Source organism: Micropterus salmoides, unplaced genomic scaffold, assembly GCF_014851395.1.
Source record: "Micropterus salmoides isolate LMB-PRFRI ecotype aquatic unplaced genomic scaffold, ASM1485139v1 Ms_hic_scaffold_16, whole genome shotgun sequence".
NCBI lineage: Eukaryota > Metazoa > Chordata > Actinopteri > Centrarchiformes > Centrarchidae > Micropterus > Micropterus salmoides.
The window spans coordinates 2147355-2175325 of NW_024040707.1; the positions used below are offsets into that span (position 1 = coordinate 2147355).

Sequence of the window (27971 nt, forward strand, 5' to 3'; positions counted from 1 at the left end):
TTGCAGACTTCCCGCGAACATGCACGTTATGTCCACAAGTCTAGCAGGTCCGCTTTACCCTAGTCATTAGGACACTTTCATCCACATGTTTGTGCCTCTGCTGGTCAGATAACAAATCTGATTGCAAGCCGTTGGGGTTTTCCCAGGCTACGTGCAAATCAGGGTTGACCCTTCGCAGTCTGGATGAATATTGTAATGGACCTGGCGCTCATTGTTAATTGTCAAAAGAGCCAGAAGAACAACAAGTTCTGCACTTACCCAGTGTTATGGTAACCATGCCAGTTTAGCTCCACCAAAAAAACAGGCTCCCTGGAAGTCTTTTTAATGGGCTTTTTGTCAGACTGATGAACATGTCAGACTGTGCTATGACTGCCTGGCGAAGTAAAGATTATACATATATTGTGTTCTAACTGCCAAGAAAGGCGACTAGTTTATTGTGCCTGTTGTCGTCGTCATTCATGGATGGAAGTATGATGCATTAGGACCGTTTACTTTACCCTAGTCATTAGGACACTTTCATCCACATATTTGTGCCTCTGCTGGTCAGATCATAAATCTGATTGCAAGCCGTTGGGGTTTTCCCAGGCTACATGCAAATCAGGGTTGACCCTTTCCAGTCTGGTATAAGGTGGTAGTGGACCTTGAGCTCATTGTTAACTGTCCACGTGCCAGAAGAACAACAACTTTTGCGCAGTGTTATGATAACCATAACAGTTTTTTAATGTTCTTTTTGTCGGACTTTGATGAACATGTCAGACTGTGCTATGACTGCCTGGTGAAGTATCCACATATTTGTGCCTCTGCTGGTCAGATCATAAATCTGATTGCAAGCCGTTGGGGTTTTCCCAGGCTACATGCAAATCAGGGTTGACCCTTTCCAGTCTGGTACAAGGTGGTAGTGGACCTTGAGCTCATTGTTAACTGTCCACGTGCCAGAAGAACAACAACTTTTGCGCAGTGTTATGATAACCATAACAGTTTTTTAATGTTCTTTTTGTCGGACTTTGATGAACATGTCAGACTGTGCTATGACTGCCTGGTGAAGTAACGATTGTAAATGTCTTTTGTACTAACTGCCAAGAAAGTGCACTATTGGTGTATTAGTATGTAAATTGGGATTAGGAGTTAGCGAGACTGTTTCATCGAGAGCGCTGCTTTTTGAAGCCTGGGTAGCTCAGTCGGTAGAGCATCAGACTTTTAATCTGAGGGTCCAGGGTTCAAGTCCCTGTTCAGGCGACTCGTTTATTGTGCCTGCTATCGTCATCATTCGTGGATGGAAGTGTGATGCATTCAAACGGAACTTGCAGACTTCCCGCGAACATGCACGTTACGTCCACAAGTCTAGCAGGTCCGCTTTACCCTAGTCATTAGGACACTTTCATCCACATGTTTGTGCCTCTGCTGGTCAGATAACAAATCTGATTGCAAGCCTTGGGGTTTTCCCAGGCTACGTGCAAATCAGGGTCGACCCTTCGCAGTCTGGATGAATATTGTAATGGACCTGGCGCTCATTGTTAATTGTCAAAAGAGCCAGAAGAACAACAAGTTCTGCACTTACCCAGTGTTATGGTAACCATGCCAGTTTAGCTCCACCAAAAAAACAGGCTCCCTGGAAGTCTTTTTAATGGGCTTTTTGTCAGACTGATGAACATGTCAGACTGTGCTATGACTGCCTGGCGAAGTAAAGATTATACATATATTGTGTTCTAACTGCCAAGAAAGGCGACTAGTTTATTGTGCCTGTTGTCGTCGTCATTCATGGATGGAAGTATGATGCATTAGGACCGTTTACTTTACCCTAGTCATTAGGACACTTTCATCCACATATTTGTGCCTCTGCTGGTCAGATCATAAATCTGATTGCAAGCCGTTGGGGTTTTCCCAGGCTACATGCAAATCAGGGTTGACCCTTTCCAGTCTGGTATAAGGTGGTAGTGGACCTTGAGCTCATTGTTAACTGTCCACGTGCCAGAAGAACAACAACTTTTGCGCAGTGTTATGATAACCATAACAGTTTTTTAATGTTCTTTTTGTCGGACTTTGATGAACATGTCAGACTGTGCTATGACTGCCTGGTGAAGTAACGATTGTAAATGTCTTTTGTACTAACTGCCAAGAAAGTGCACTATTGGTGTATTAGTATGTAAATTGGGATTAGGAGTTAGCGAGACTGTTTCATCGAGAGCGCTGCTTTTTGAAGCCTGGGTAGCTCAGTCGGTAGAGCATCAGACTTTTAATCTGAGGGTCCAGGGTTCAAGTCCCTGTTCAGGCGACTCGTTTATTGTGCCTGCTATCGTCATCATTCGTGGATGGAAGTGTGATGCATTCAAACGGAACTTGCAGACTTCCCGCGAACATGCACGTTATGTCCACAAGTCTAGCAGGTCCGCTTTACCCTAGTCATTAGGACACTTTCATCCACATGTTTGTGCCTCTGCTGGTCAGATAACAAATCTGATTGCAAGCCGTTGGGGTTTTCCCAGGCTACGTGCAAATCAGGGTTGACCCTTCGCAGTCTGGATGAATATTGTAATGGACCTGGCGCTCATTGTTAATTGTCAAAAGAGCCAGAAGAACAACAAGTTCTGCACTTACCCAGTGTTATGGTAACCATGCCAGTTTAGCTCCACCAAAAAAACAGGCTCCCTGGAAGTCTTTTTAATGGGCTTTTTGTCAGACTGATGAACATGTCAGACTGTGCTATGACTGCCTGGCGAAGTAAAGATTATACATATATTGTGTTCTAACTGCCAAGAGAGGCGACTAGTTTATTGTGCCTGTTGTCGTCGTCATTCATGGATGGAAGTATGATGCATTAGGACCGTTTACTTTACCCTAGTCATTAGGACACTTTCATCCACATATTTGTGCCTCTGCTGGTCAGATCATAAATCTGATTGCAAGCCGTTGGGGTTTTCCCAGGCTACATGCAAATCAGGGTTGACCCTTTCCAGTCTGGTATAAGGTGGTAGTGGACCTTGAGCTCATTGTTAACTGTCCACGTGCCAGAAGAACAACAACTTTTGCGCAGTGTTATGATAACCATAACAGTTTTTTAATGTTCTTTTTGTTGGACTTTGATGAACATGTCAGACTGTGCTATGACTGCCTGGTGAAGTAACGATTGTAAATGTCTTTTGTACTAACTGCCAAGAAAGTGCACTATTGGTGTATTAGTATGTAAATTGGGATTAGGAGTTAGCGAGACTGTTTCATCGAGAGCGCTGCTTTTTGAAGCCTGGGTAGCTCAGTCGGTAGAGCATCAGACTTTTAATCTGAGGGTCCAGGGTTCAAGTCCCTGTTCAGGCGACTCGTTTATTGTGCCTGCTATCGTCATCATTCGTGGATGGAAGTGTGATGCATTCAAACGGAACTTGCAGACTTCCCGCGAACATGCACGTTATGTCCACAAGTCTAGCAGGTCCGCTTTACCCTAGTCATTAGGACACTTTCATCCACATGTTTGTGCCTCTGCTGGTCAGATAACAAATCTGATTGCAAGCCGTTGGGGTTTTCCCAGGCTACGTGCAAATCAGGGTGACCCTTCGCAGTCTGGATGAATATTGTAATGGACCTGGCGCTCATTGTTAATTGTCAAAAGAGCCAGAAGAACAACAAGTTCTGCACTTACCCAGTGTTATGGTAACCATGCCAGTTTAGCTCCACCAAAAAAACAGGCTCCCTGGAAGTCTTTTTAATGGGCTTTTTGTCAGACTGATGAACATGTCAGACTGTGCTATGACTGCCTGGCGAAGTAAAGATTATACATATATTGTGTTCTAACTGCCAAGAGAGGCGACTAGTTTATTGTGCCTGTTGTCGTCGTCATTCATGGATGGAAGTATGATGCATTAGGACCGTTTACTTTACCCTAGTCATTAGGACACTTTCATCCACATATTTGTGCCTCTGCTGGTCAGATCATAAATCTGATTGCAAGCCGTTGGGGTTTTCCCAGGCTACATGCAAATCAGGGTTGACCCTTTCCAGTCTGGTATAAGGTGGTAGCGGACCTTGAGCTCATTGTTAACTGTCCACGTGCCAGAAGAACAACAACTTTTGCGCAGTGTTATGATAACCATAACAGTTTTTTAATGTTCTTTTTGTCGGACTTTGATGAACATGTCAGACTGTGCTATGACTGCCTGGTGAAGTATCCACATATTTGTGCCTCTGCTGGTCAGATCATAAATCTGATTGCAAGCCGTTGGGGTTTTCCCAGGCTACATGCAAATCAGGGTTGACCCTTTCCAGTCTGGTACAAGGTGGTAGTGGACCTTGAGCTCATTGTTAACTGTCCACGTGCCAGAAGAACAACAACTTTTGCGCAGTGTTATGATAACCATAACAGTTTTTTAATGTTCTTTTTGTCGGACTTTGATGAACATGTCAGACTGTGCTATGACTGCCTGGTGAAGTAACGATTGTAAATGTCTTTTGTACTAACTGCCAAGAAAGTGCACTATTGGTGTATTAGTATGTAAATTGGGATTAGGAGTTAGCGAGACTGTTTCATCGAGAGCGCTGCTTTTTGAAGCCTGGGTAGCTCAGTCGGTAGAGCATCAGACTTTTAATCTGAGGGTCCAGGGTTCAAGTCCCTGTTCAGGCGACTCGTTTATTGTGCCTGCTATCGTCATCATTCGTGGATGGAAGTGTGATGCATTCAAACGGAACTTGCAGACTTCCCGCGAACATGCACGTTACGTCCACAAGTCTAGCAGGTCCGCTTTACCCTAGTCATTAGGACACTTTCATCCACATGTTTGTGCCTCTGCTGGTCAGATAACAAATCTGATTGCAAGCCGTTGGGGTTTTCCCAGGCTACGTGCAAATCAGGGTGACCCTTCGCAGTCTGGATGAATATTGTAATGGACCTGGCGCTCATTGTTAATTGTCAAAAGAGCCAGAAGAACAACAAGTTCTGCACTTACCCAGTGTTATGGTAACCATGCCAGTTTAGCTCCACCAAAAAAACAGGCTCCCTGGAAGTCTTTTTAATGGGCTTTTTGTCAGACTGATGAACATGTCAGACTGTGCTATGACTGCCTGGCGAAGTAAAGATTATACATATATTGTGTTCTAACTGCCAAGAGAGGCGACTAGTTTATTGTGCCTGTTGTCGTCGTCATTCATGGATGGAAGTATGATGCATTAGGACCGTTTACTTTACCCTAGTCATTAGGACACTTTCATCCACATATTTGTGCCTCTGCTGGTCAGATCATAAATCTGATTGCAAGCCGTTGGGGTTTTCCCAGGCTACATGCAAATCAGGGTTGACCCTTTCCAGTCTGGTATAAGGTGGTAGTGGACCTTGAGCTCATTGTTAACTGTCCACGTGCCAGAAGAACAACAACTTTTGCGCAGTGTTATGATAACCATAACAGTTTTTTAATGTTCTTTTTGTGGACTTTGATGAACATGTCAGACTGTGCTATGACTGCCTGGTGAAGTAACGATTGTAAATGTCTTTTGTACTAACTGCCAAGAAAGTGCACTATTGGTGTATTAGTATGTAAATTGGGATTAGGAGTTAGCGAGACTGTTTCATCGAGAGCGCTGCTTTTTGAAGCCTGGGTAGCTCAGTCGGTAGAGCATCAGACTTTTAATCTGAGGGTCCAGGGTTCAAGTCCCTGTTCAGGCGACTCGTTTATTGTGCCTGCTATCGTCATCATTCGTGGATGGAAGTGTGATGCATTCAAACGGAACTTGCAGACTTCCCGCGAACATGCACGTTATGTCCACAAGTCTAGCAGGTCCGCTTTACCCTAGTCATTAGGACACTTTCATCCACATGTTTGTGCCTCTGCTGGTCAGATAACAAATCTGATTGCAAGCCGTTGGGGTTTTCCCAGGCTACGTGCAAATCAGGGTTGACCCTTCGCAGTCTGGATGAATATTGTAATGGACCTGGCGCTCATTGTTAATTGTCAAAAGAGCCAGAAGAACAACAAGTTCTGCACTTACCCAGTGTTATGGTAACCATGCCAGTTTAGCTCCACCAAAAAAACAGGCTCCCTGGAAGTCTTTTTAATGGGCTTTTTGTCAGACTGATGAACATGTCAGACTGTGCTATGACTGCCTGGCGAAGTAAAGATTATACATATATTGTGTTCTAACTGCCAAGAGAGGCGACTAGTTTATTGTGCCTGTTGTCGTCGTCATTCATGGATGGAAGTATGATGCATTAGGACCGTTTACTTTACCCTAGTCATTAGGACACTTTCATCCACATATTTGTGCCTCTGCTGGTCAGATCATAAATCTGATTGCAAGCCGTTGGGGTTTTCCCAGGCTACATGCAAATCAGGGTTGACCCTTTCCAGTCTGGTATAAGGTGGTAGCGGACCTTGAGCTCATTGTTAACTGTCCACGTGCCAGAAGAACAACAACTTTTGCGCAGTGTTATGATAACCATAACAGTTTTTTAATGTTCTTTTTGTCGGACTTTGATGAACATGTCAGACTGTGCTATGACTGCCTGGTGAAGTATCCACATATTTGTGCCTCTGCTGGTCAGATCATAAATCTGATTGCAAGCCGTTGGGGTTTTCCCAGGCTACATGCAAATCAGGGTTGACCCTTTCCAGTCTGGTATAAGGTGGTAGTGGACCTTGAGCTCATTGTTAACTGTCCACGTGCCAGAAGAACAACAACTTTTGCGCAGTGTTATGATAACCATAACAGTTTTTTAATGTTCTTTTTGTTGGACTTTGATGAACATGTCAGACTGTGCTATGACTGCCTGGTGAAGTAACGATTGTAAATGTCTTTTGTACTAACTGCCAAGAAAGTGCACTATTGGTGTATTAGTATGTAAATTGGGATTAGGAGTTAGCGAGACTGTTTCATCGAGAGCGCTGCTTTTTGAAGCCTGGGTAGCTCAGTCGGTAGAGCATCAGACTTTTAATCTGAGGGTCCAGGGTTCAAGTCCCTGTTCAGGCGACTCGTTTATTGTGCCTGCTATCGTCATCATTCGTGGATGGAAGTGTGATGCATTCAAACGGAACTTGCAGACTTCCCGCGAACATGCACGTTATGTCCACAAGTCTAGCAGGTCCGCTTTACCCTAGTCATTAGGACACTTTCATCCACATGTTTGTGCCTCTGCTGGTCAGATAACAAATCTGATTGCAAGCCGTTGGGGTTTTCCCAGGCTACGTGCAAATCAGGGTGACCCTTCGCAGTCTGGATGAATATTGTAATGGACCTGGCGCTCATTGTTAATTGTCAAAAGAGCCAGAAGAACAACAAGTTCTGCACTTACCCAGTGTTATGGTAACCATGCCAGTTTAGCTCCACCAAAAAAACAGGCTCCCTGGAAGTCTTTTTAATGGGCTTTTTGTCAGACTGATGAACATGTCAGACTGTGCTATGACTGCCTGGCGAAGTAAAGATTATACATATATTGTGTTCTAACTGCCAAGAGAGGCGACTAGTTTATTGTGCCTGTTGTCGTCGTCATTCATGGATGGAAGTATGATGCATTAGGACCGTTTACTTTACCCTAGTCATTAGGACACTTTCATCCACATATTTGTGCCTCTGCTGGTCAGATCATAAATCTGATTGCAAGCCGTTGGGGTTTTCCCAGGCTACATGCAAATCAGGGTTGACCCTTTCCAGTCTGGTATAAGGTGGTAGTGGACCTTGAGCTCATTGTTAACTGTCCACGTGCCAGAAGAACAACAACTTTTGCGCAGTGTTATGATAACCATAACAGTTTTTTAATGTTCTTTTTGTTGGACTTTGATGAACATGTCAGACTGTGCTATGACTGCCTGGTGAAGTAACGATTGTAAATGTCTTTTGTACTAACTGCCAAGAAAGTGCACTATTGGTGTATTAGTATGTAAATTGGGATTAGGAGTTAGCGAGACTGTTTCATCGAGAGCGCTGCTTTTTGAAGCCTGGGTAGCTCAGTCGGTAGAGCATCAGACTTTTAATCTGAGGGTCCAGGGTTCAAGTCCCTGTTCAGGCGACTCGTTTATTGTGCCTGCTATCGTCATCATTCGTGGATGGAAGTGTGATGCATTCAAACGGAACTTGCAGACTTCCCGCGAACATGCACGTTATGTCCACAAGTCTAGCAGGTCCGCTTTACCCTAGTCATTAGGACACTTTCATCCACATGTTTGTGCCTCTGCTGGTCAGATAACAAATCTGATTGCAAGCCGTTGGGGTTTTCCCAGGCTACGTGCAAATCAGGGTTGACCCTTCGCAGTCTGGATGAATATTGTAATGGACCTGGCGCTCATTGTTAATTGTCAAAAGAGCCAGAAGAACAACAAGTTCTGCACTTACCCAGTGTTATGGTAACCATGCCAGTTTAGCTCCACCAAAAAAACAGGCTCCCTGGAAGTCTTTTTAATGGGCTTTTTGTCAGACTGATGAACATGTCAGACTGTGCTATGACTGCCTGGCGAAGTAAAGATTATACATATATTGTGTTCTAACTGCCAAGAGAGGCGACTAGTTTATTGTGCCTGTTGTCGTCGTCATTCATGGATGGAAGTATGATGCATTAGGACCGTTTACTTTACCCTAGTCATTAGGACACTTTCATCCACATATTTGTGCCTCTGCTGGTCAGATCATAAATCTGATTGCAAGCCGTTGGGGTTTTCCCAGGCTACATGCAAATCAGGGTTGACCCTTTCCAGTCTGGTATAAGGTGGTAGCGGACCTTGAGCTCATTGTTAACTGTCCACGTGCCAGAAGAACAACAACTTTTGCGCAGTGTTATGATAACCATAACAGTTTTTTAATGTTCTTTTTGTCGGACTTTGATGAACATGTCAGACTGTGCTATGACTGCCTGGTGAAGTATCCACATATTTGTGCCTCTGCTGGTCAGATCATAAATCTGATTGCAAGCCGTTGGGGTTTTCCCAGGCTACATGCAAATCAGGGTTGACCCTTTCCAGTCTGGTATAAGGTGGTAGTGGACCTTGAGCTCATTGTTAACTGTCCACGTGCCAGAAGAACAACAACTTTTGCGCAGTGTTATGATAACCATAACAGTTTTTTAATGTTCTTTTTGTCGGACTTTGATGAACATGTCAGACTGTGCTATGACTGCCTGGTGAAGTAACGATTGTAAATGTCTTTTGTACTAACTGCCAAGAAAGTGCACTATTGGTGTATTAGTATGTAAATTGGGATTAGGAGTTAGCGAGACTGTTTCATCGAGAGCGCTGCTTTTTGAAGCCTGGGTAGCTCAGTCGGTAGAGCATCAGACTTTTAATCTGAGGGTCCAGGGTTCAAGTCCCTGTTCAGGCGACTCGTTTATTGTGCCTGCTATCGTCATCATTCGTGGATGGAAGTGTGATGCATTCAAACGGAACTTGCAGACTTCCCGCGAACATGCACGTTATGTCCACAAGTCTAGCAGGTCCGCTTTACCCTAGTCATTAGGACACTTTCATCCACATGTTTGTGCCTCTGCTGGTCAGATAACAAATCTGATTGCAAGCCGTTGGGGTTTTCCCAGGCTACGTGCAAATCAGGGTTGACCCTTCGCAGTCTGGATGAATATTGTAATGGACCTGGCGCTCATTGTTAATTGTCAAAAGAGCCAGAAGAACAACAAGTTCTGCACTTACCCAGTGTTATGGTAACCATGCCAGTTTAGCTCCACCAAAAAAACAGGCTCCCTGGAAGTCTTTTTAATGGGCTTTTTGTCAGACTGATGAACATGTCAGACTGTGCTATGACTGCCTGGCGAAGTAAAGATTATACATATATTGTGTTCTAACTGCCAAGAGAGGCGACTAGTTTATTGTGCCTGTTGTCGTCGTCATTCATGGATGGAAGTATGATGCATTAGGACCGTTTACTTTACCCTAGTCATTAGGACACTTTCATCCACATATTTGTGCCTCTGCTGGTCAGATCATAAATCTGATTGCAAGCCGTTGGGGTTTTCCCAGGCTACATGCAAATCAGGGTTGACCCTTTCCAGTCTGGTATAAGGTGGTAGCGGACCTTGAGCTCATTGTTAACTGTCCACGTGCCAGAAGAACAACAACTTTTGCGCAGTGTTATGATAACCATAACAGTTTTTTAATGTTCTTTTTGTTGGACTTTGATGAACATGTCAGACTGTGCTATGACTGCCTGGTGAAGTAACGATTGTAAATGTCTTTTGTACTAACTGCCAAGAAAGTGCACTATTGGTGTATTAGTATGTAAATTGGGATTAGGAGTTAGCGAGACTGTTTCATCGAGAGCGCTGCTTTTTGAAGCCTGGGTAGCTCAGTCGGTAGAGCATCAGACTTTTAATCTGAGGGTCCAGGGTTCAAGTCCCTGTTCAGGCGACTCGTTTATTGTGCCTGCTATCGTCATCATTCGTGGATGGAAGTGTGATGCATTCAAACGGAACTTGCAGACTTCCCGCGAACATGCACGTTATGTCCACAAGTCTAGCAGGTCCGCTTTACCCTAGTCATTAGGACACTTTCATCCACATGTTTGTGCCTCTGCTGGTCAGATAACAAATCTGATTGCAAGCCGTTGGGGTTTTCCCAGGCTACGTGCAAATCAGGGTTGACCCTTCGCAGTCTGGATGAATATTGTAATGGACCTGGCGCTCATTGTTAATTGTCAAAAGAGCCAGAAGAACAACAAGTTCTGCACTTACCCAGTGTTATGGTAACCATGCCAGTTTAGCTCCACCAAAAAAACAGGCTCCCTGGAAGTCTTTTTAATGGGCTTTTTGTCAGACTGATGAACATGTCAGACTGTGCTATGACTGCCTGGCGAAGTAAAGATTATACATATATTGTGTTCTAACTGCCAAGAGAGGCGACTAGTTTATTGTGCCTGTTGTCGTCGTCATTCATGGATGGAAGTATGATGCATTAGGACCGTTTACTTTACCCTAGTCATTAGGACACTTTCATCCACATATTTGTGCCTCTGCTGGTCAGATCATAAATCTGATTGCAAGCCGTTGGGGTTTTCCCAGGCTACATGCAAATCAGGGTTGACCCTTTCCAGTCTGGTATAAGGTGGTAGCGGACCTTGAGCTCATTGTTAACTGTCCACGTGCCAGAAGAACAACAACTTTTGCGCAGTGTTATGATAACCATAACAGTTTTTTAATGTTCTTTTTGTCGGACTTTGATGAACATGTCAGACTGTGCTATGACTGCCTGGTGAAGTATCCACATATTTGTGCCTCTGCTGGTCAGATCATAAATCTGATTGCAAGCCGTTGGGGTTTTCCCAGGCTACATGCAAATCAGGGTTGACCCTTTCCAGTCTGGTATAAGGTGGTAGTGGACCTTGAGCTCATTGTTAACTGTCCACGTGCCAGAAGAACAACAACTTTTGCGCAGTGTTATGATAACCATAACAGTTTTTTAATGTTCTTTTTGTCGGACTTTGATGAACATGTCAGACTGTGCTATGACTGCCTGGTGAAGTAACGATTGTAAATGTCTTTTGTACTAACTGCCAAGAAAGTGCACTATTGGTGTATTAGTATGTAAATTGGGATTAGGAGTTAGCGAGACTGTTTCATCGAGAGCGCTGCTTTTTGAAGCCTGGGTAGCTCAGTCGGTAGAGCATCAGACTTTTAATCTGAGGGTCCAGGGTTCAAGTCCCTGTTCAGGCGACTCGTTTATTGTGCCTGCTATCGTCATCATTCGTGGATGGAAGTGTGATGCATTCAAACGGAACTTGCAGACTTCCCGCGAACATGCACGTTATGTCCACAAGTCTAGCAGGTCCGCTTTACCCTAGTCATTAGGACACTTTCATCCACATGTTTGTGCCTCTGCTGGTCAGATAACAAATCTGATTGCAAGCCGTTGGGGTTTTCCCAGGCTACGTGCAAATCAGGGTTGACCCTTCGCAGTCTGGATGAATATTGTAATGGACCTGGCGCTCATTGTTAATTGTCAAAAGAGCCAGAAGAACAACAAGTTCTGCACTTACCCAGTGTTATGGTAACCATGCCAGTTTAGCTCCACCAAAAAAACAGGCTCCCTGGAAGTCTTTTTAATGGGCTTTTTGTCAGACTGATGAACATGTCAGACTGTGCTATGACTGCCTGGCGAAGTAAAGATTATACATATATTGTGTTCTAACTGCCAAGAGAGGCGACTAGTTTATTGTGCCTGTTGTCGTCGTCATTCATGGATGGAAGTATGATGCATTAGGACCGTTTACTTTACCCTAGTCATTAGGACACTTTCATCCACATATTTGTGCCTCTGCTGGTCAGATCATAAATCTGATTGCAAGCCGTTGGGGTTTTCCCAGGCTACATGCAAATCAGGGTTGACCCTTTCCAGTCTGGTATAAGGTGGTAGTGGACCTTGAGCTCATTGTTAACTGTCCACGTGCCAGAAGAACAACAACTTTTGCGCAGTGTTATGATAACCATAACAGTTTTTTAATGTTCTTTTTGTGGACTTTGATGAACATGTCAGACTGTGCTATGACTGCCTGGTGAAGTAACGATTGTAAATGTCTTTTGTACTAACTGCCAAGAAAGTGCACTATTGGTGTATTAGTATGTAAATTGGGATTAGGAGTTAGCGAGACTGTTTCATCGAGAGCGCTGCTTTTTGAAGCCTGGGTAGCTCAGTCGGTAGAGCATCAGACTTTTAATCTGAGGGTCCAGGGTTCAAGTCCCTGTTCAGGCGACTCGTTTATTGTGCCTGCTATCGTCATCATTCGTGGATGGAAGTGTGATGCATTCAAACGGAACTTGCAGACTTCCCGCGAACATGCACGTTATGTCCACAAGTCTAGCAGGTCCGCTTTACCCTAGTCATTAGGACACTTTCATCCACATGTTTGTGCCTCTGCTGGTCAGATAACAAATCTGATTGCAAGCCGTTGGGGTTTTCCCAGGCTACGTGCAAATCAGGGTTGACCCTTCGCAGTCTGGATGAATATTGTAATGGACCTGGCGCTCATTGTTAATTGTCAAAAGAGCCAGAAGAACAACAAGTTCTGCACTTACCCAGTGTTATGGTAACCATGCCAGTTTAGCTCCACCAAAAAAACAGGCTCCCTGGAAGTCTTTTTAATGGGCTTTTTGTCAGACTGATGAACATGTCAGACTGTGCTATGACTGCCTGGCGAAGTAAAGATTATACATATATTGTGTTCTAACTGCCAAGAGAGGCGACTAGTTTATTGTGCCTGTTGTCGTCGTCATTCATGGATGGAAGTATGATGCATTAGGACCGTTTACTTTACCCTAGTCATTAGGACACTTTCATCCACATATTTGTGCCTCTGCTGGTCAGATCATAAATCTGATTGCAAGCCGTTGGGGTTTTCCCAGGCTACATGCAAATCAGGGTTGACCCTTTCCAGTCTGGTATAAGGTGGTAGTGGACCTTGAGCTCATTGTTAACTGTCCACGTGCCAGAAGAACAACAACTTTTGCGCAGTGTTATGATAACCATAACAGTTTTTTAATGTTCTTTTTGTCGGACTTTGATGAACATGTCAGACTGTGCTATGACTGCCTGGTGAAGTAACGATTGTAAATGTCTTTTGTACTAACTGCCAAGAAAGTGCACTATTGGTGTATTAGTATGTAAATTGGGATTAGGAGTTAGCGAGACTGTTTCATCGAGAGCGCTGCTTTTTGAAGCCTGGGTAGCTCAGTCGGTAGAGCATCAGACTTTTAATCTGAGGGTCCAGGGTTCAAGTCCCTGTTCAGGCGACTCGTTTATTGTGCCTGCTATCGTCATCATTCGTGGATGGAAGTGTGATGCATTCAAACGGAACTTGCAGACTTCCCGCGAACATGCACGTTATGTCCACAAGTCTAGCAGGTCCGCTTTACCCTAGTCATTAGGACACTTTCATCCACATGTTTGTGCCTCTGCTGGTCAGATAACAAATCTGATTGCAAGCCGTTGGGGTTTTCCCAGGCTACGTGCAAATCAGGGTTGACCCTTCGCAGTCTGGATGAATATTGTAATGGACCTGGCGCTCATTGTTAATTGTCAAAAGAGCCAGAAGAACAACAAGTTCTGCACTTACCCAGTGTTATGGTAACCATGCCAGTTTAGCTCCACCAAAAAAACAGGCTCCCTGGAAGTCTTTTTAATGGGCTTTTTGTCAGACTGATGAACATGTCAGACTGTGCTATGACTGCCTGGCGAAGTAAAGATTATACATATATTGTGTTCTAACTGCCAAGAGAGGCGACTAGTTTATTGTGCCTGTTGTCGTCGTCATTCATGGATGGAAGTATGATGCATTAGGACCGTTTACTTTACCCTAGTCATTAGGACACTTTCATCCACATATTTGTGCCTCTGCTGGTCAGATCATAAATCTGATTGCAAGCCGTTGGGGTTTTCCCAGGCTACATGCAAATCAGGGTTGACCCTTTCCAGTCTGGTATAAGGTGGTAGCGGACCTTGAGCTCATTGTTAACTGTCCACGTGCCAGAAGAACAACAACTTTTGCGCAGTGTTATGATAACCATAACAGTTTTTTAATGTTCTTTTTGTCGGACTTTGATGAACATGTCAGACTGTGCTATGACTGCCTGGTGAAGTATCCACATATTTGTGCCTCTGCTGGTCAGATCATAAATCTGATTGTAAGCCGTTGGGGTTTTCCCAGGCTACATGCAAATCAGGGTTGACCCTTTCCAGTCTGGTACAAGGTGGTAGTGGACCTTGAGCTCATTGTTAACTGTCCACGTGCCAGAAGAACAACAACTTTTGCGCAGTGTTATGATAACCATAACAGTTTTTTAATGTTCTTTTTGTCGGACTTTGATGAACATGTCAGACTGTGCTATGACTGCCTGGTGAAGTAACGATTGTAAATGTCTTTTGTACTAACTGCCAAGAAAGTGCACTATTGGTGTATTAGTATGTAAATTGGGATTAGGAGTTAGCGAGACTGTTTCATCGAGAGCGCTGCTTTTTGAAGCCTGGGTAGCTCAGTCGGTAGAGCATCAGACTTTTAATCTGAGGGTCCAGGGTTCAAGTCCCTGTTCAGGCGACTCGTTTATTGTGCCTGCTATCGTCATCATTCGTGGATGGAAGTGTGATGCATTCAAACGGAACTTGCAGACTTCCCGCGAACATGCACGTTACGTCCACAAGTCTAGCAGGTCCGCTTTACCCTAGTCATTAGGACACTTTCATCCACATGTTTGTGCCTCTGCTGGTCAGATAACAAATCTGATTGCAAGCCGTTGGGGTTTTCCCAGGCTACGTGCAAATCAGGGTTGACCCTTCGCAGTCTGGATGAATATTGTAATGGACCTGGCGCTCATTGTTAATTGTCAAAAGAGCCAGAAGAACAACAAGTTCTGCACTTACCCAGTGTTATGGTAACCATGCCAGTTTAGCTCCACCAAAAAAAACAGGCTCCCTGGAAGTCTTTTTAATGGGCTTTTTGTCAGACTGATGAACATATCAGACTGTGCTATGACTGCCTGGCGAAGTAAAGATTATACATATATTGTGTTCTAACTGCCAAGAGAGGCGACTAGTTTATTGTGCCTGTTGTCGTTGTCATTCATGGATGGAAATATGATGCATTAGGACCGTTTACTTTACCCTAGTCATTAGGACACTTTCATCCACATATTTGTGCCTCTGCTGGTCAGATCATAAATCTGATTGCAAGCCGTTGGGGTTTTCCCAGGCTACATGCAAATCAGGGTTGACCCTTTCCAGTCTGGTATAAGGTGGTAGTGGACCTTGAGCTCATTGTTAACTGTCCACGTGCCAGAAGAACAACAACTTTTGCGCAGTGTTATGATAACCATAACAGTTTTTTAATGTTCTTTTTGTCGGACTTTGATGAACATGTCAGACTGTGCTATGACTGCCTGGTGAAGTATCCACATATTTGTGCCTCTGCTGGTCAGATCATAAATCTGATTGTAAGCCGTTGGGGTTTTCCCAGGCTACATGCAAATCAGGGTTGACCCTTTCCAGTCTGGTACAAGGTGGTAGTGGACCTTGAGCTCATTGTTAACTGTCCACGTGCCAGAAGAACAACAACTTTTGCGCAGTGTTATGATAACCATAACAGTTTTTTAATGTTCTTTTTGTCGGACTTTGATGAACATGTCAGACTGTGCTATGACTGCCTGGTGAAGTAACGATTGTAAATGTCTTTTGTACTAACTGCCAAGAAAGTGCACTATTGGTGTATTAGTATGTAAATTGGGATTAGGAGTTAGCGAGACTGTTTCATCGAGAGCGCTGCTTTTTGAAGCCTGGGTAGCTCAGTCGGTAGAGCATCAGACTTTTAATCTGAGGGTCCAGGGTTCAAGTCCCTGTTCAGGCGACTCGTTTATTGTGCCTGCTATCGTCATCATTCGTGGATGGAAGTGTGATGCATTCAAACGGAACTTGCAGACTTCCCGCGAACATGCACGTTACGTCCACAAGTCTAGCAGGTCCGCTTTACCCTAGTCATTAGGACACTTTCATCCACATGTTTGTGCCTCTGCTGGTCAGATAACAAATCTGATTGCAAGCCGTTGGGGTTTTCCCAGGCTACGTGCAAATCAGGGTGACCCTTCGCAGTCTGGATGAATATTGTAATGGACCTGGCGCTCATTGTTAATTGTCAAAAGAGCCAGAAGAACAACAAGTTCTGCACTTACCCAGTGTTATGGTAACCATGCCAGTTTAGCTCCACCAAAAAAACAGGCTCCCTGGAAGTCTTTTTAATGGGCTTTTTGTCAGACTGATGAACATATCAGACTGTGCTATGACTGCCTGGCGAAGTAAAGATTATACATATATTGTGTTCTAACTGCCAAGAGAGGCGACTAGTTTATTGTGCCTGTTGTCGTCGTCATTCATGGATGGAAATATGATGCATTAGGACCGTTTACTTTACCCTAGTCATTAGGACACTTTCATCCACATATTTGTGCCTCTGCTGGTCAGATCATAAATCTGATTGCAAGCCGTTGGGGTTTTCCCAGGCTACATGCAAATCAGGGTTGACCCTTTCCAGTCTGGTATAAGGTGGTAGTGGACCTTGAGCTCATTGTTAACTGTCCACGTGCCAGAAGAACAACAACTTTTGCGCAGTGTTATGATAACCATAACAGTTTTTTAATGTTCTTTTTGTCGGACTTTGATGAACATGTCAGACTGTGCTATGACTGCCTGGTGAAGTAACGATTGTAAATGTCTTTTGTACTAACTGCCAAGAAAGTGCACTATTGGTGTATTAGTATGTAAATTGGGATTAGGAGTTAGCGAGACTGTTTCATCGAGAGCGCTGCTTTTTGAAGCCTGGGTAGCTCAGTCGGTAGAGCATCAGACTTTTAATCTGAGGGTCCAGGGTTCAAGTCCCTGTTCAGGCGACTCGTTTATTGTGCCTGCTATCGTCATCATTCGTGGATGGAAGTGTGATGCATTCAAACGGAACTTGCAGACTTCCCGCGAACATGCACGTTATGTCCACAAGTCTAGCAGGTCCGCTTTACCCTAGTCATTAGGACACTTTCATCCACATGTTTGTGCCTCTGCTGGTCAGATAACAAATCTGATTGCAAGCCGTTGGGGTTTTCCCAGGCTACGTGCAAATCAGGGTTGACCCTTCGCAGTCTGGATGAATATTGTAATGGACCTGGCGCTCATTGTTAATTGTCAAAAGAGCCAGAAGAACAACAAGTTCTGCACTTACCCAGTGTTATGGTAACCATGCCAGTTTAGCTCCACCAAAAAAACAGGCTCCCTGGAAGTCTTTTTAATGGGCTTTTTGTCAGACTGATGAACATGTCAGACTGTGCTATGACTGCCTGGCGAAGTAAAGATTATACATATATTGTGTTCTAACTGCCAAGAAGGCGACTAGTTTATTGTGCCTGTTGTCGTCGTCATTCATGGATGGAGTATGATGCATTAGGACCGTTTACTTTACCCTAGTCATTAGGACACTTTCATCCACATATTTGTGCCTCTGCTGGTCAGATCATAAATCTGATTGCAAGCCGTTGGGGTTTTCCCAGGCTACATGCAAATCAGGGTTGACCCTTTCCAGTCTGGTATAAGGTGGTAGCGGACCTTGAGCTCATTGTTAACTGTCCACGTGCCAGAAGAACAACAACTTTTGCGCAGTGTTATGATAACCATAACAGTTTTTTAATGTTCTTTTTGTCGGACTTTGATGAACATGTCAGACTGTGCTATGACTGCCTGGTGAAGTATCCACATAGTCAGATCATAAATCTGATTGCAAGCCGTTGGGGTTTTCCCAGGCTACATGCAAATCAGGGTTGACCCTTTCCAGTCTGGTATAAGGTGGTAGTGGACCTTGAGCTCATTGTTAACTGTCCACGTGCCAGAAGAACAACAACTTTTGCGCAGTGTTATGATAACCATAACAGTTTTTTAATGTTCTTTTTGTCGGACTTTGATGAACATGTCAGACTGTGCTATGACTGCCTGGTGAAGTAACGATTGTAAATGTCTTTTGTACTAACTGCCAAGAAAGTGCACTATTGGTGTATTAGTATGTAAATTGGGATTAGGAGTTAGCGAGACTGTTTCATCGAGAGCGCTGCTTTTTGAAGCCTGGGTAGCTCAGTCGGTAGAGCATCAGACTTTTAATCTGAGGGTCCAGGGTTCAAGTCCCTGTTCAGGCGACTCGTTTATTGTGCCTGCTATCGTCATCATTCGTGGATGGAAGTGTGATGCATTCAAACGGAACTTGCAGACTTCCCGCGAACATGCACGTTACGTCCACAAGTCTAGCAGGTCCGCTTTACCCTAGTCATTAGGACACTTTCATCCACATGTTTGTGCCTCTGCTGGTCAGATAACAAATCTGATTGCAAGCCGTTGGGGTTTTCCCAGGCTACGTGCAAATCAGGGTCGACCCTTCGCAGTCTGGATGAATATTGTAATGGACCTGGCGCTCATTGTTAATTGTCAAAAGAGCCAGAAGAACAACAAGTTCTGCACTTACCCAGTGTTATGGTAACCATGCCAGTTTAGCTCCACCAAAAAAACAGGCTCCCTGGAAGTCTTTTTAATGGGCTTTTTGTCAGACTGATGAACATGTCAGACTGTGCTATGACTGCCTGGCGAAGTAAAGATTATACATATATTGTGTTCTAACTGCCAAGAGAGGCGACTAGTTTATTGTGCCTGTTGTCGTCGTCATTCATGGATGGAAGTATGATGCATTAGGACCGTTTACTTTACCCTAGTCATTAGGACACTTTCATCCACATATTTGTGCCTCTGCTGGTCAGATCATAAATCTGATTGCAAGCCGTTGGGGTTTTCCCAGGCTACATGCAAATCAGGGTTGACCCTTTCCAGTCTGGTATAAGGTGGTAGTGGACCTTGAGCTCATTGTTAACTGTCCACGTGCCAGAAGAACAACAACTTTTGCGCAGTGTTATGATAACCATAACAGTTTTTTAATGTTCTTTTTGTCGGACTTTGATGAACATGTCAGACTGTGCTATGACTGCCTGGTGAAGTAACGATTGTAAATGTCTTTTGTACTAACTGCCAAGAAAGTGCACTATTGGTGTATTAGTATGTAAATTGGGATTAGGAGTTAGCGAGACTGTTTCATCGAGAGCGCTGCTTTTTGAAGCCTGGGTAGCTCAGTCGGTAGAGCATCAGACTTTTAATCTGAGGGTCCAGGGTTCAAGTCCCTGTTCAGGCGACTCGTTTATTGTGCCTGCTATCGTCATCATTCGTGGATGGAAGTGTGATGCATTCAAACGGAACTTGCAGACTTCCCGCGAACATGCACGTTATGTCCACAAGTCTAGCAGGTCCGCTTTACCCTAGTCATTAGGACACTTTCATCCACATGTTTGTGCCTCTGCTGGTCAGATAACAAATCTGATTGCAAGCCGTTGGGGTTTTCCCAGGCTACGTGCAAATCAGGGTTGACCCTTCGCAGTCTGGATGAATATTGTAATGGACCTGGCGCTCATTGTTAATTGTCAAAAGAGCCAGAAGAACAACAAGTTCTGCACTTACCCAGTGTTATGGTAACCATGCCAGTTTAGCTCCACCAAAAAAACAGGCTCCCTGGAAGTCTTTTTAATGGGCTTTTTGTCAGACTGATGAACATGTCAGACTGTGCTATGACTGCCTGGCGAAGTAAAGATTATACATATATTGTGTTCTAACTGCCAAGAGAGGCGACTAGTTTATTGTGCCTGTTGTCGTCGTCATTCATGGATGGAAGTATGATGCATTAGGACCGTTTACTTTACCCTAGTCATTAGGACACTTTCATCCACATATTTGTGCCTCTGCTGGTCAGATCATAAATCTGATTGCAAGCCGTTGGGGTTTTCCCAGGCTACATGCAAATCAGGGTTGACCCTTTCCAGTCTGGTATAAGGTGGTAGCGGACCTTGAGCTCATTGTTAACTGTCCACGTGCCAGAAGAACAACAACTTTTGCGCAGTGTTATGATAACCATAACAGTTTTTTAATGTTCTTTTTGTCGGACTTTGATGAACATGTCAGACTGTGCTATGACTGCCTGGTGAAGTATCCACATATTTGTGCCTCTGCTGGTCAGATCATAAATCTGATTGCAAGCCGTTGGGGTTTTCCCAGGCTACATGCAAATCAGGGTTGACCCTTTCCAGTCTGGTACAAGGTGGTAGTGGACCTTGAGCTCATTGTTAACTGTCCACGTGCCAGAAGAACAACAACTTTTGCGCAGTGTTATGATAACCATAACAGTTTTTTAATGTTCTTTTTGTCGGACTTTGATGAACATGTCAGACTGTGCTATGACTGCCTGGTGAAGTAACGATTGTAAATGTCTTTTGTACTAACTGCCAAGAAAGTGCACTATTGGTGTATTAGTATGTAAATTGGGATTAGGAGTTAGCGAGACTGTTTCATCGAGAGCGCTGCTTTTTGAAGCCTGGGTAGCTCAGTCGGTAGAGCATCAGACTTTTAATCTGAGGGTCCAGGGTTCAAGTCCCTGTTCAGGCGACTCGTTTATTGTGCCTGCTATCGTCATCATTCGTGGATGGAAGTGTGATGCATTCAAACGGAACTTGCAGACTTCCCGCGAACATGCACGTTACGTCCACAAGTCTAGCAGGTCCGCTTTACCCTAGTCATTAGGACACTTTCATCCACATGTTTGTGCCTCTGCTGGTCAGATAACAAATCTGATTGCAAGCCGTTGGGGTTTTCCCAGGCTACGTGCAAATCAGGGTTGACCCTTCGCAGTCTGGATGAATATTGTAATGGACCTGGCGCTCATTGTTAATTGTCAAAAGAGCCAGAAGAACAACAAGTTCTGCACTTACCCAGTGTTATGGTAACCATGCCAGTTTAGCTCCACCAAAAAAACAGGCTCCCTGGAAGTCTTTTTAATGGGCTTTTTGTCAGACTGATGAACATATCAGACTGTGCTATGACTGCCTGGCGAAGTAAAGATTATACATATATTGTGTTCTAACTGCCAAGAGAGGCGACTAGTTTATTGTGCCTGTTGTCGTTGTCATTCATGGATGGAAATATGATGCATTAGGACCGTTTACTTTACCCTAGTCATTAGGACACTTTCATCCACATATTTGTGCCTCTGCTGGTCAGATCATAAATCTGATTGCAAGCCGTTGGGGTTTTCCCAGGCTACATGCAAATCAGGGTTGACCCTTTCCAGTCTGGTATAAGGTGGTAGTGGACCTTGAGCTCATTGTTAACTGTCCACGTGCCAGAAGAACAACAACTTTTGCGCAGTGTTATGATAACCATAACAGTTTTTTAATGTTCTTTTTGTCGGACTTTGATGAACATGTCAGACTGTGCTATGACTGCCTGGTGAAGTAACGATTGTAAATGTCTTTTGTACTAACTGCCAAGAAAGTGCACTATTGGTGTATTAGTATGTAAATTGGGATTAGGAGTTAGCGAGACTGTTTCATCGAGAGCGCTGCTTTTTGAAGCCTGGGTAGCTCAGTCGGTAGAGCATCAGACTTTTAATCTGAGGGTCCAGGGTTCAAGTCCCTGTTCAGGCGACTCGTTTATTGTGCCTGCTATCGTCATCATTCGTGGATGGAAGTGTGATGCATTCAAACGGAACTTGCAGACTTCCCGCGAACATGCACGTTATGTCCACAAGTCTAGCAGGTCCGCTTTACCCTAGTCATTAGGACACTTTCATCCACATGTTTGTGCCTCTGCTGGTCAGATAACAAATCTGATTGCAAGCCGTTGGGGTTTTCCCAGGCTACGTGCAAATCAGGGTTGACCCTTCGCAGTCTGGATGAATATTGTAATGGACCTGGCGCTCATTGTTAATTGTCAAAAGAGCCAGAAGAACAACAAGTTCTGCACTTACCCAGTGTTATGGTAACCATGCCAGTTTAGCTCCACCAAAAAAACAGGCTCCCTGGAAGTCTTTTTAATGGGCTTTTTGTCAGACTGATGAACATGTCAGACTGTGCTATGACTGCCTGGCGAAGTAAAGATTATACATATATTGTGTTCTAACTGCCAAGAAAGGCGACTAGTTTATTGTGCCTGTTGTCGTCGTCATTCATGGATGGAAATATGATGCATTAGGACCGTTTACTTTACCCTAGTCATTAGGACACTTTCATCCACATATTTGTGCCTCTGCTGGTCAGATCATAAATCTGATTGCAAGCCGTTGGGGTTTTCCCAGGCTACATGCAAATCAGGGTTGACCCTTTCCAGTCTGGTATAAGGTGGTAGTGGACCTTGAGCTCATTGTTAACTGTCCACGTGCCAGAAGAACAACAACTTTTGCGCAGTGTTATGATAACCATAACAGTTTTTTAATGTTCTTTTTGTTGGACTTTGATGAACATGTCAGACTGTGCTATGACTGCCTGGTGAAGTAACGATTGTAAATGTCTTTTGTACTAACTGCCAAGAAAGTGCACTATTGGTGTATTAGTATGTAAATTGGGATTAGGAGTTAGCGAGACTGTTTCATCGAGAGCGCTGCTTTTTGAAGCCTGGGTAGCTCAGTCGGTAGAGCATCAGACTTTTAATCTGAGGGTCCAGGGTTCAAGTCCCTGTTCAGGCGACTCGTTTATTGTGCCTGCTATCGTCATCATTCGTGGATGGAAGTGTGATGCATTCAAACGGAACTTGCAGACTTCCCGCGAACATGCACGTTACGTCCACAAGTCTAGCAGGTCCGCTTTACCCTAGTCATTAGGACACTTTCATCCACATGTTTGTGCCTCTGCTGGTCAGATAACAAATCTGATTGCAAGCCTTTGGGGTTTTCCCAGGCTACGTGCAAATCAGGGTCGACCCTTCGCAGTCTGGATGAATATTGTAATGGACCTGGCGCTCATTGTTAATTGTCAAAAGAGCCAGAAGAACAACAAGTTCTGCACTTACCCAGTGTTATGGTAACCATGCCAGTTTAGCTCCACCAAAAAAAACAGGCTCCCTGGAAGTCTTTTTAATGGGCTTTTTGTCAGACTGATGAACATGTCAGACTGTGCTATGACTGCCTGGCGAAGTAAAGATTATACATATATTGTGTTCTAACTGCCAAGAAAGGCGACTAGTTTATTGTGCCTGTTGTCGTCGTCATTCATGGATGGAAGTATGATGCATTAGGACCGTTTACTTTACCCTAGTCATTAGGACACTTTCATCCACATATTTGTGCCTCTGCTGGTCAGATCATAAATCTGATTGCAAGCCGTTGGGGTTTTCCCAGGCTACATGCAAATCAGGGTTGACCCTTTCCAGTCTGGTATAAGGTGGTAGTGGACCTTGAGCTCATTGTTAACTGTCCACGTGCCAGAAGAACAACAACTTTTGCGCAGTGTTATGATAACCATAACAGTTTTTTAATGTTCTTTTTGTCGGACTTTGATGAACATGTCAGACTGTGCTATGACTGCCTGGTGAAGTAACGATTGTAAATGTCTTTTGTACTAACTGCCAAGAAAGTGCACTATTGGTGTATTAGTATGTAAATTGGGATTAGGAGTTAGCGAGACTGTTTCATCGAGAGCGCTGCTTTTTGAAGCCTGGGTAGCTCAGTCGGTAGAGCATCAGACTTTTAATCTGAGGGTCCAGGGTTCAAGTCCCTGTTCAGGCGACTCGTTTATTGTGCCTGCTATCGTCATCATTCGTGGATGGAAGTGTGATGCATTCAAACGGAACTTGCAGACTTCCCGCGAACATGCACGTTATGTCCACAAGACTAGCAGGTCCGCTTTACCCTAGTCATTAGGACACTTTCATCCACATGTTTGTGCCTCTGCTGGTCAGATAACAAATCTGATTGCAAGCCGTTGGGGTTTTCCCAGGCTACGTGCAAATCAGGGTTGACCCTTTGCAGTCTGGATGAATATTGTAATGGACCTGGCGCTCATTGTTAATTGTCAAAAGAGCCAGAAGAACAACAAGTTCTGCACTTACCCAGTGTTATGGTAACCATGCCAGTTTAGCTCCACCAAAAAAACAGGCTCCCTGGAAGTTTGCACTAAGTCTTTTTAATGGGCTTTTTGTCAGACTGATGAACATGTCAGACTGTGCTATGACTGCCTGGCGAAGTAAAGATTATACATATATTGTGTTCTAACTGCCAAGAAAGGCGACTAGTTTATTGTGCCTGTTGTCGTCGTCATTCATGGATGGAAATATGATGCATTAGGACCGTTTACTTTACCCTAGTCATTAGGACACTTTCATCCACATATTTGTGCCTCTGCTGGTCAGATCATAAATCTGATTGCAAGCCGTTGGGGTTTTCCCAGGCTACATGCAAATCAGGGTTGACCCTTTCCAGTCTGGTATAAGGTGGTAGTGGACCTTGAGCTCATTGTTAACTGTCCACGTGCCAGAAGAACAACAACTTTTGCGCAGTGTTATGATAACCATAACAGTTTTTTAATGTTCTTTTTGTCGGACTTTGATGAACATGTCAGACTGTGCTATGACTGCCTGGTGAAGTAACGATTGTAAATGTCTTTTGTACTAACTGCCAAGAAAGTGCACTATTGGTGTATTAGTATGTAAATTGGGATTAGGAGTTAGCGAGACTGTTTCATCGAGAGCGCTGCTTTTTGAAGCCTGGGTAGCTCAGTCGGTAGAGCATCAGACTTTTAATCTGAGGGTCCAGGGTTCAAGTCCCTGTTCAGGCGACATCCCTGTGCTGACTATAAATCTGATTGCAAGCCGTCACAGTCCACAAGAAATACTGTAATCATTGAGTACTGTATTTATATGCAGTACTGCAATTTGCTTTTGAGAGTAGATTTCTTACCTATTCTCATTTCGGAAAGTCCGGATGATGGATGCTACAGTGTACCTGCTCAGATTTGGCTGTACTCTTTGCCCATCCTCCCTCATTGGTAGACCATGGTTGACCACATGATCAACCAAAGTGGCTTGGATCTCATCAGAGATTACGTTCCTTGGCCTTCCTTGGCCTTCCTCGTCCCCAGTCCTCCTCCTCCTCCTCCTCCTCTTACTCTTACTCTTACTCTCACTCTTACTCTCACTCTCACTCCTCTGGCTCTGCCTCTGTTTCCATTGTTGGCATCCATTGCTCCATTGAAGAGCTCACCTGTTGCCCTTTTATGCTAAAGCTCTGATTGCTAATTGTAAAACTGTGACGGGTGTTTGCCCTTGTGATGAGTCAGTGTGCATATTTGAATGGCAGTGTTCCTTGTGAAAACAAGATTTTTGCTGCATGAAACTTGTGCCAAAAGCAGAGAATTGTGTGTAGTGTTTTGAAAAATGTGTGTTTTAGAACTGCAATTTGAGTGTAAAGCAGGAATTTTTCTTGTTATCAGAATTGGTTGGTGAATGAGTTACATGTTGTGGTCATTGTGTCTCAAGTACCTGAATTTGTGTGTAAACAATTGAGAAAAACTGTAAGTGCGCATGCTCACGGATTGAATTGTGTGTGGTGAGCCGCCTGCCTTTACAGGTTTCCTGGTGTTTTCAGAGTGTACAAGTGCATGGAGGTCTGGACATTTGAATTCTTGCAGGTTAATTGAAGGTGGTTACACTTTGAACCGTCGTTCTAAATGATTGTGGGTTTTGTGTTGGAATTTGCGATATACGTAGATGTTAAGTCATGTCAGATTTTGCAAAGAATATAAATTACAAACTTCCAAGATAGTACCAATTCTGCCGCAGTGATGGTGTTTTGGTAATATTTGCATTTTGTTACATCATTTCCTTTAAAGATTTGCATACCGCAGTCTTTTAAAATCTGCATAAACTGCAATATCTGCAGTTCAGCCGAATTTATTGTGTATTGTGGGTGCGATGTGTCTATAGTGCGATAAATATTTACCTATTCAGTCTATTGACTCTGTTTTTATAGATCATTTAATATGCAGGAACATCATGAAGTTTTTTAATGTACAGGGAGACTCCTTTTTTATGTGATTTGTTGTAATGTGTGTCATCCGCAGTTATGACTCCAACATGGACGACAGCCGGGACAACAAGAAGAACCGTTTCTCCAACACAATGGTCTTCATGGAGGAGTATCTCAACAACGTCCTGAATGACGAGCTGCCATTCCACGACGAGGAGAAAAACAAACTCACATACGAGGTCCGTCCTCACTCTTCTGCTTGCTCTCTCATTTTAGGTCTCTCTCCATCCTTCAGTGTTCAACTGGTCTCCTGTTTTCTGTTGTTTTTTTCTTTAGGTGGTGAGTTTGGCCAGACATTTGATCTACTTTGGTTTCTACAGTTTCTTTGAGCTTCTCAGACTCACTAGAACCCTGCTGGGCATCATCGACTGTAGACCCCATCCTGGATACACTGGGATTCTATTCAATGATGATGGATCAGGTACTTTCAGCTCTGGTTGCACATTGTCACCTAAGTGAGTTAAGTCATTAAGTCACATGACGGCTTGTGAGAGTCGTCAAAGTCACGTCAATGGATTGAATTGGTGCAGATGTATGTATAGAACTGATGAAGCCAAGAATAAACGGCTTCATCAGTTTTAGGCTGCAACAATCACAAAAAAAGTTCGCAAAATCCTGGAGGGAATGGATTGTGTACCTTTACAATTGTAATTTATATGCAGGTGCTGGCGGCAGCTGAGTGTATAGCCTTATATGTATGGTGCTGTTTGTCTGTTTGGATCTTTCCTGATGAGATTAGGGGCCTGTTTCAGAAAGTGGGTGAAGCCTGAGATGAGGGAAATGCTGGGTTTTCAGTTTCAGAGACTGAGATAAACTCTATATCAGTAACCCTGGCAACTTACGCCGTGAACCTGACCTGCTTGGGAGGAGGTTTACTTCAACAAACACTGAGTTTCTCTCCTCCTGCGGAGCATGAAGCGGCTGTCTGACATTTCCCCATTCAGACTTTCCATATTAAAGCACATATTGGAACGCATTTTCATCTTTAGAAACATCGAAATCCCGGTAAGATAGGCTATTAGGTTTTTTACCCAAACATGATCTTGAACATGACCGCTTTTATGATCAATCAAAGAGAATCTCCGGCCATCGTGGATGTATCCTCAGCACAGAATAAAATCTTACACTGTCCTTCTTCAACACAGTGATTCTGTGGACATTAAGGCAGCTGTCAGGTTGGCAACAGTTGCACTGAAGCACTGAGCTACATAAAGTAATCTGTATAAAACTGCAATCTTTCATAGTGTAGTCGCGCTGAGAGGAACATCAGTATGGTAGTCTAGTGTGTCAGATATGATGTGGATATTTCTGAGGATGACTGTGGTGCAGCTGAAACAAATAAGTAAGTAAAAAGTTTATTTCTATAGCACCTTTCACAGGTATAGGGCCACAAAGTGCTTCACAACAAAAACATTAATATCATAAAATACACACAATAAAAGCATAGACAGTACATGATCATATCAACCCACAAGTAGCTAATTGAAAGCCTGAACAAATAAATGTGTCTTTAGTCTGCATTTGAAGGCATCAACAGAATCAGAAGAGCGCATAGATGGTGGAAGGTCATTCCACAACCTAGGGGCAACAGCCTGAAAAGATCGGTC

At 43.9% G+C, this 27971-nt stretch overlaps 1 protein-coding gene and 22 non-coding genes across 29 annotated transcripts in view; all 23 read left to right on the forward strand.

Annotated features, from left to right (window-relative positions):
* Positions 1 to 27971, forward strand: part of itpr3 (inositol 1,4,5-trisphosphate receptor, type 3) — a 155683-nt gene that overhangs the window by 76399 nt on the left and 51313 nt on the right. For all 7 annotated transcript variants that reach the window (XR_005444780.1, XM_038721803.1, XM_038721804.1 and 4 more), the window contains exons 21-22: positions 26399 to 26543; positions 26641 to 26785. Coding sequence is in view for 6 of the 7 variants with exons in the window: in XM_038721803.1 (XP_038577731.1) it covers positions 26399 to 26543; positions 26641 to 26785 (290 nt within the window). In the remaining variant the exon portion in view is untranslated. The remainder of the gene's footprint in view (positions 1 to 26398; positions 26544 to 26640; positions 26786 to 27971) is intronic.
* trnak-uuu lies at positions 1164 to 1236 on the forward strand. Its single transcript has one exon. It is a non-coding gene; the product is annotated as a tRNA-Lys (tRNA).
* On the forward strand, positions 2200 to 2272 carry trnak-uuu. Its single transcript has one exon. It is a non-coding gene; the product is annotated as a tRNA-Lys (tRNA).
* On the forward strand, positions 3237 to 3309 carry trnak-uuu. The gene has a single exon. It is a non-coding gene; the product is annotated as a tRNA-Lys (tRNA).
* trnak-uuu lies at positions 4537 to 4609 on the forward strand. The gene has a single exon. It is a non-coding gene; the product is annotated as a tRNA-Lys (tRNA).
* On the forward strand, positions 5572 to 5644 carry trnak-uuu. Its single transcript has one exon. It is a non-coding gene; the product is annotated as a tRNA-Lys (tRNA).
* On the forward strand, positions 6873 to 6945 carry trnak-uuu. The gene has a single exon. It is a non-coding gene; the product is annotated as a tRNA-Lys (tRNA).
* Positions 7909 to 7981, forward strand: trnak-uuu. The gene has a single exon. It is a non-coding gene; the product is annotated as a tRNA-Lys (tRNA).
* Positions 9210 to 9282, forward strand: trnak-uuu. Its single transcript has one exon. It is a non-coding gene; the product is annotated as a tRNA-Lys (tRNA).
* Positions 10247 to 10319, forward strand: trnak-uuu. The gene has a single exon. It is a non-coding gene; the product is annotated as a tRNA-Lys (tRNA).
* On the forward strand, positions 11548 to 11620 carry trnak-uuu. Its single transcript has one exon. It is a non-coding gene; the product is annotated as a tRNA-Lys (tRNA).
* Positions 12584 to 12656, forward strand: trnak-uuu. Its single transcript has one exon. It is a non-coding gene; the product is annotated as a tRNA-Lys (tRNA).
* On the forward strand, positions 13621 to 13693 carry trnak-uuu. The gene has a single exon. It is a non-coding gene; the product is annotated as a tRNA-Lys (tRNA).
* Positions 14922 to 14994, forward strand: trnak-uuu. Its single transcript has one exon. It is a non-coding gene; the product is annotated as a tRNA-Lys (tRNA).
* On the forward strand, positions 16224 to 16296 carry trnak-uuu. The gene has a single exon. It is a non-coding gene; the product is annotated as a tRNA-Lys (tRNA).
* On the forward strand, positions 17260 to 17332 carry trnak-uuu. Its single transcript has one exon. It is a non-coding gene; the product is annotated as a tRNA-Lys (tRNA).
* On the forward strand, positions 18544 to 18616 carry trnak-uuu. Its single transcript has one exon. It is a non-coding gene; the product is annotated as a tRNA-Lys (tRNA).
* Positions 19581 to 19653, forward strand: trnak-uuu. Its single transcript has one exon. It is a non-coding gene; the product is annotated as a tRNA-Lys (tRNA).
* Positions 20882 to 20954, forward strand: trnak-uuu. The gene has a single exon. It is a non-coding gene; the product is annotated as a tRNA-Lys (tRNA).
* trnak-uuu lies at positions 21919 to 21991 on the forward strand. Its single transcript has one exon. It is a non-coding gene; the product is annotated as a tRNA-Lys (tRNA).
* Positions 22956 to 23028, forward strand: trnak-uuu. The gene has a single exon. It is a non-coding gene; the product is annotated as a tRNA-Lys (tRNA).
* On the forward strand, positions 23994 to 24066 carry trnak-uuu. Its single transcript has one exon. It is a non-coding gene; the product is annotated as a tRNA-Lys (tRNA).
* trnak-uuu lies at positions 25042 to 25114 on the forward strand. Its single transcript has one exon. It is a non-coding gene; the product is annotated as a tRNA-Lys (tRNA).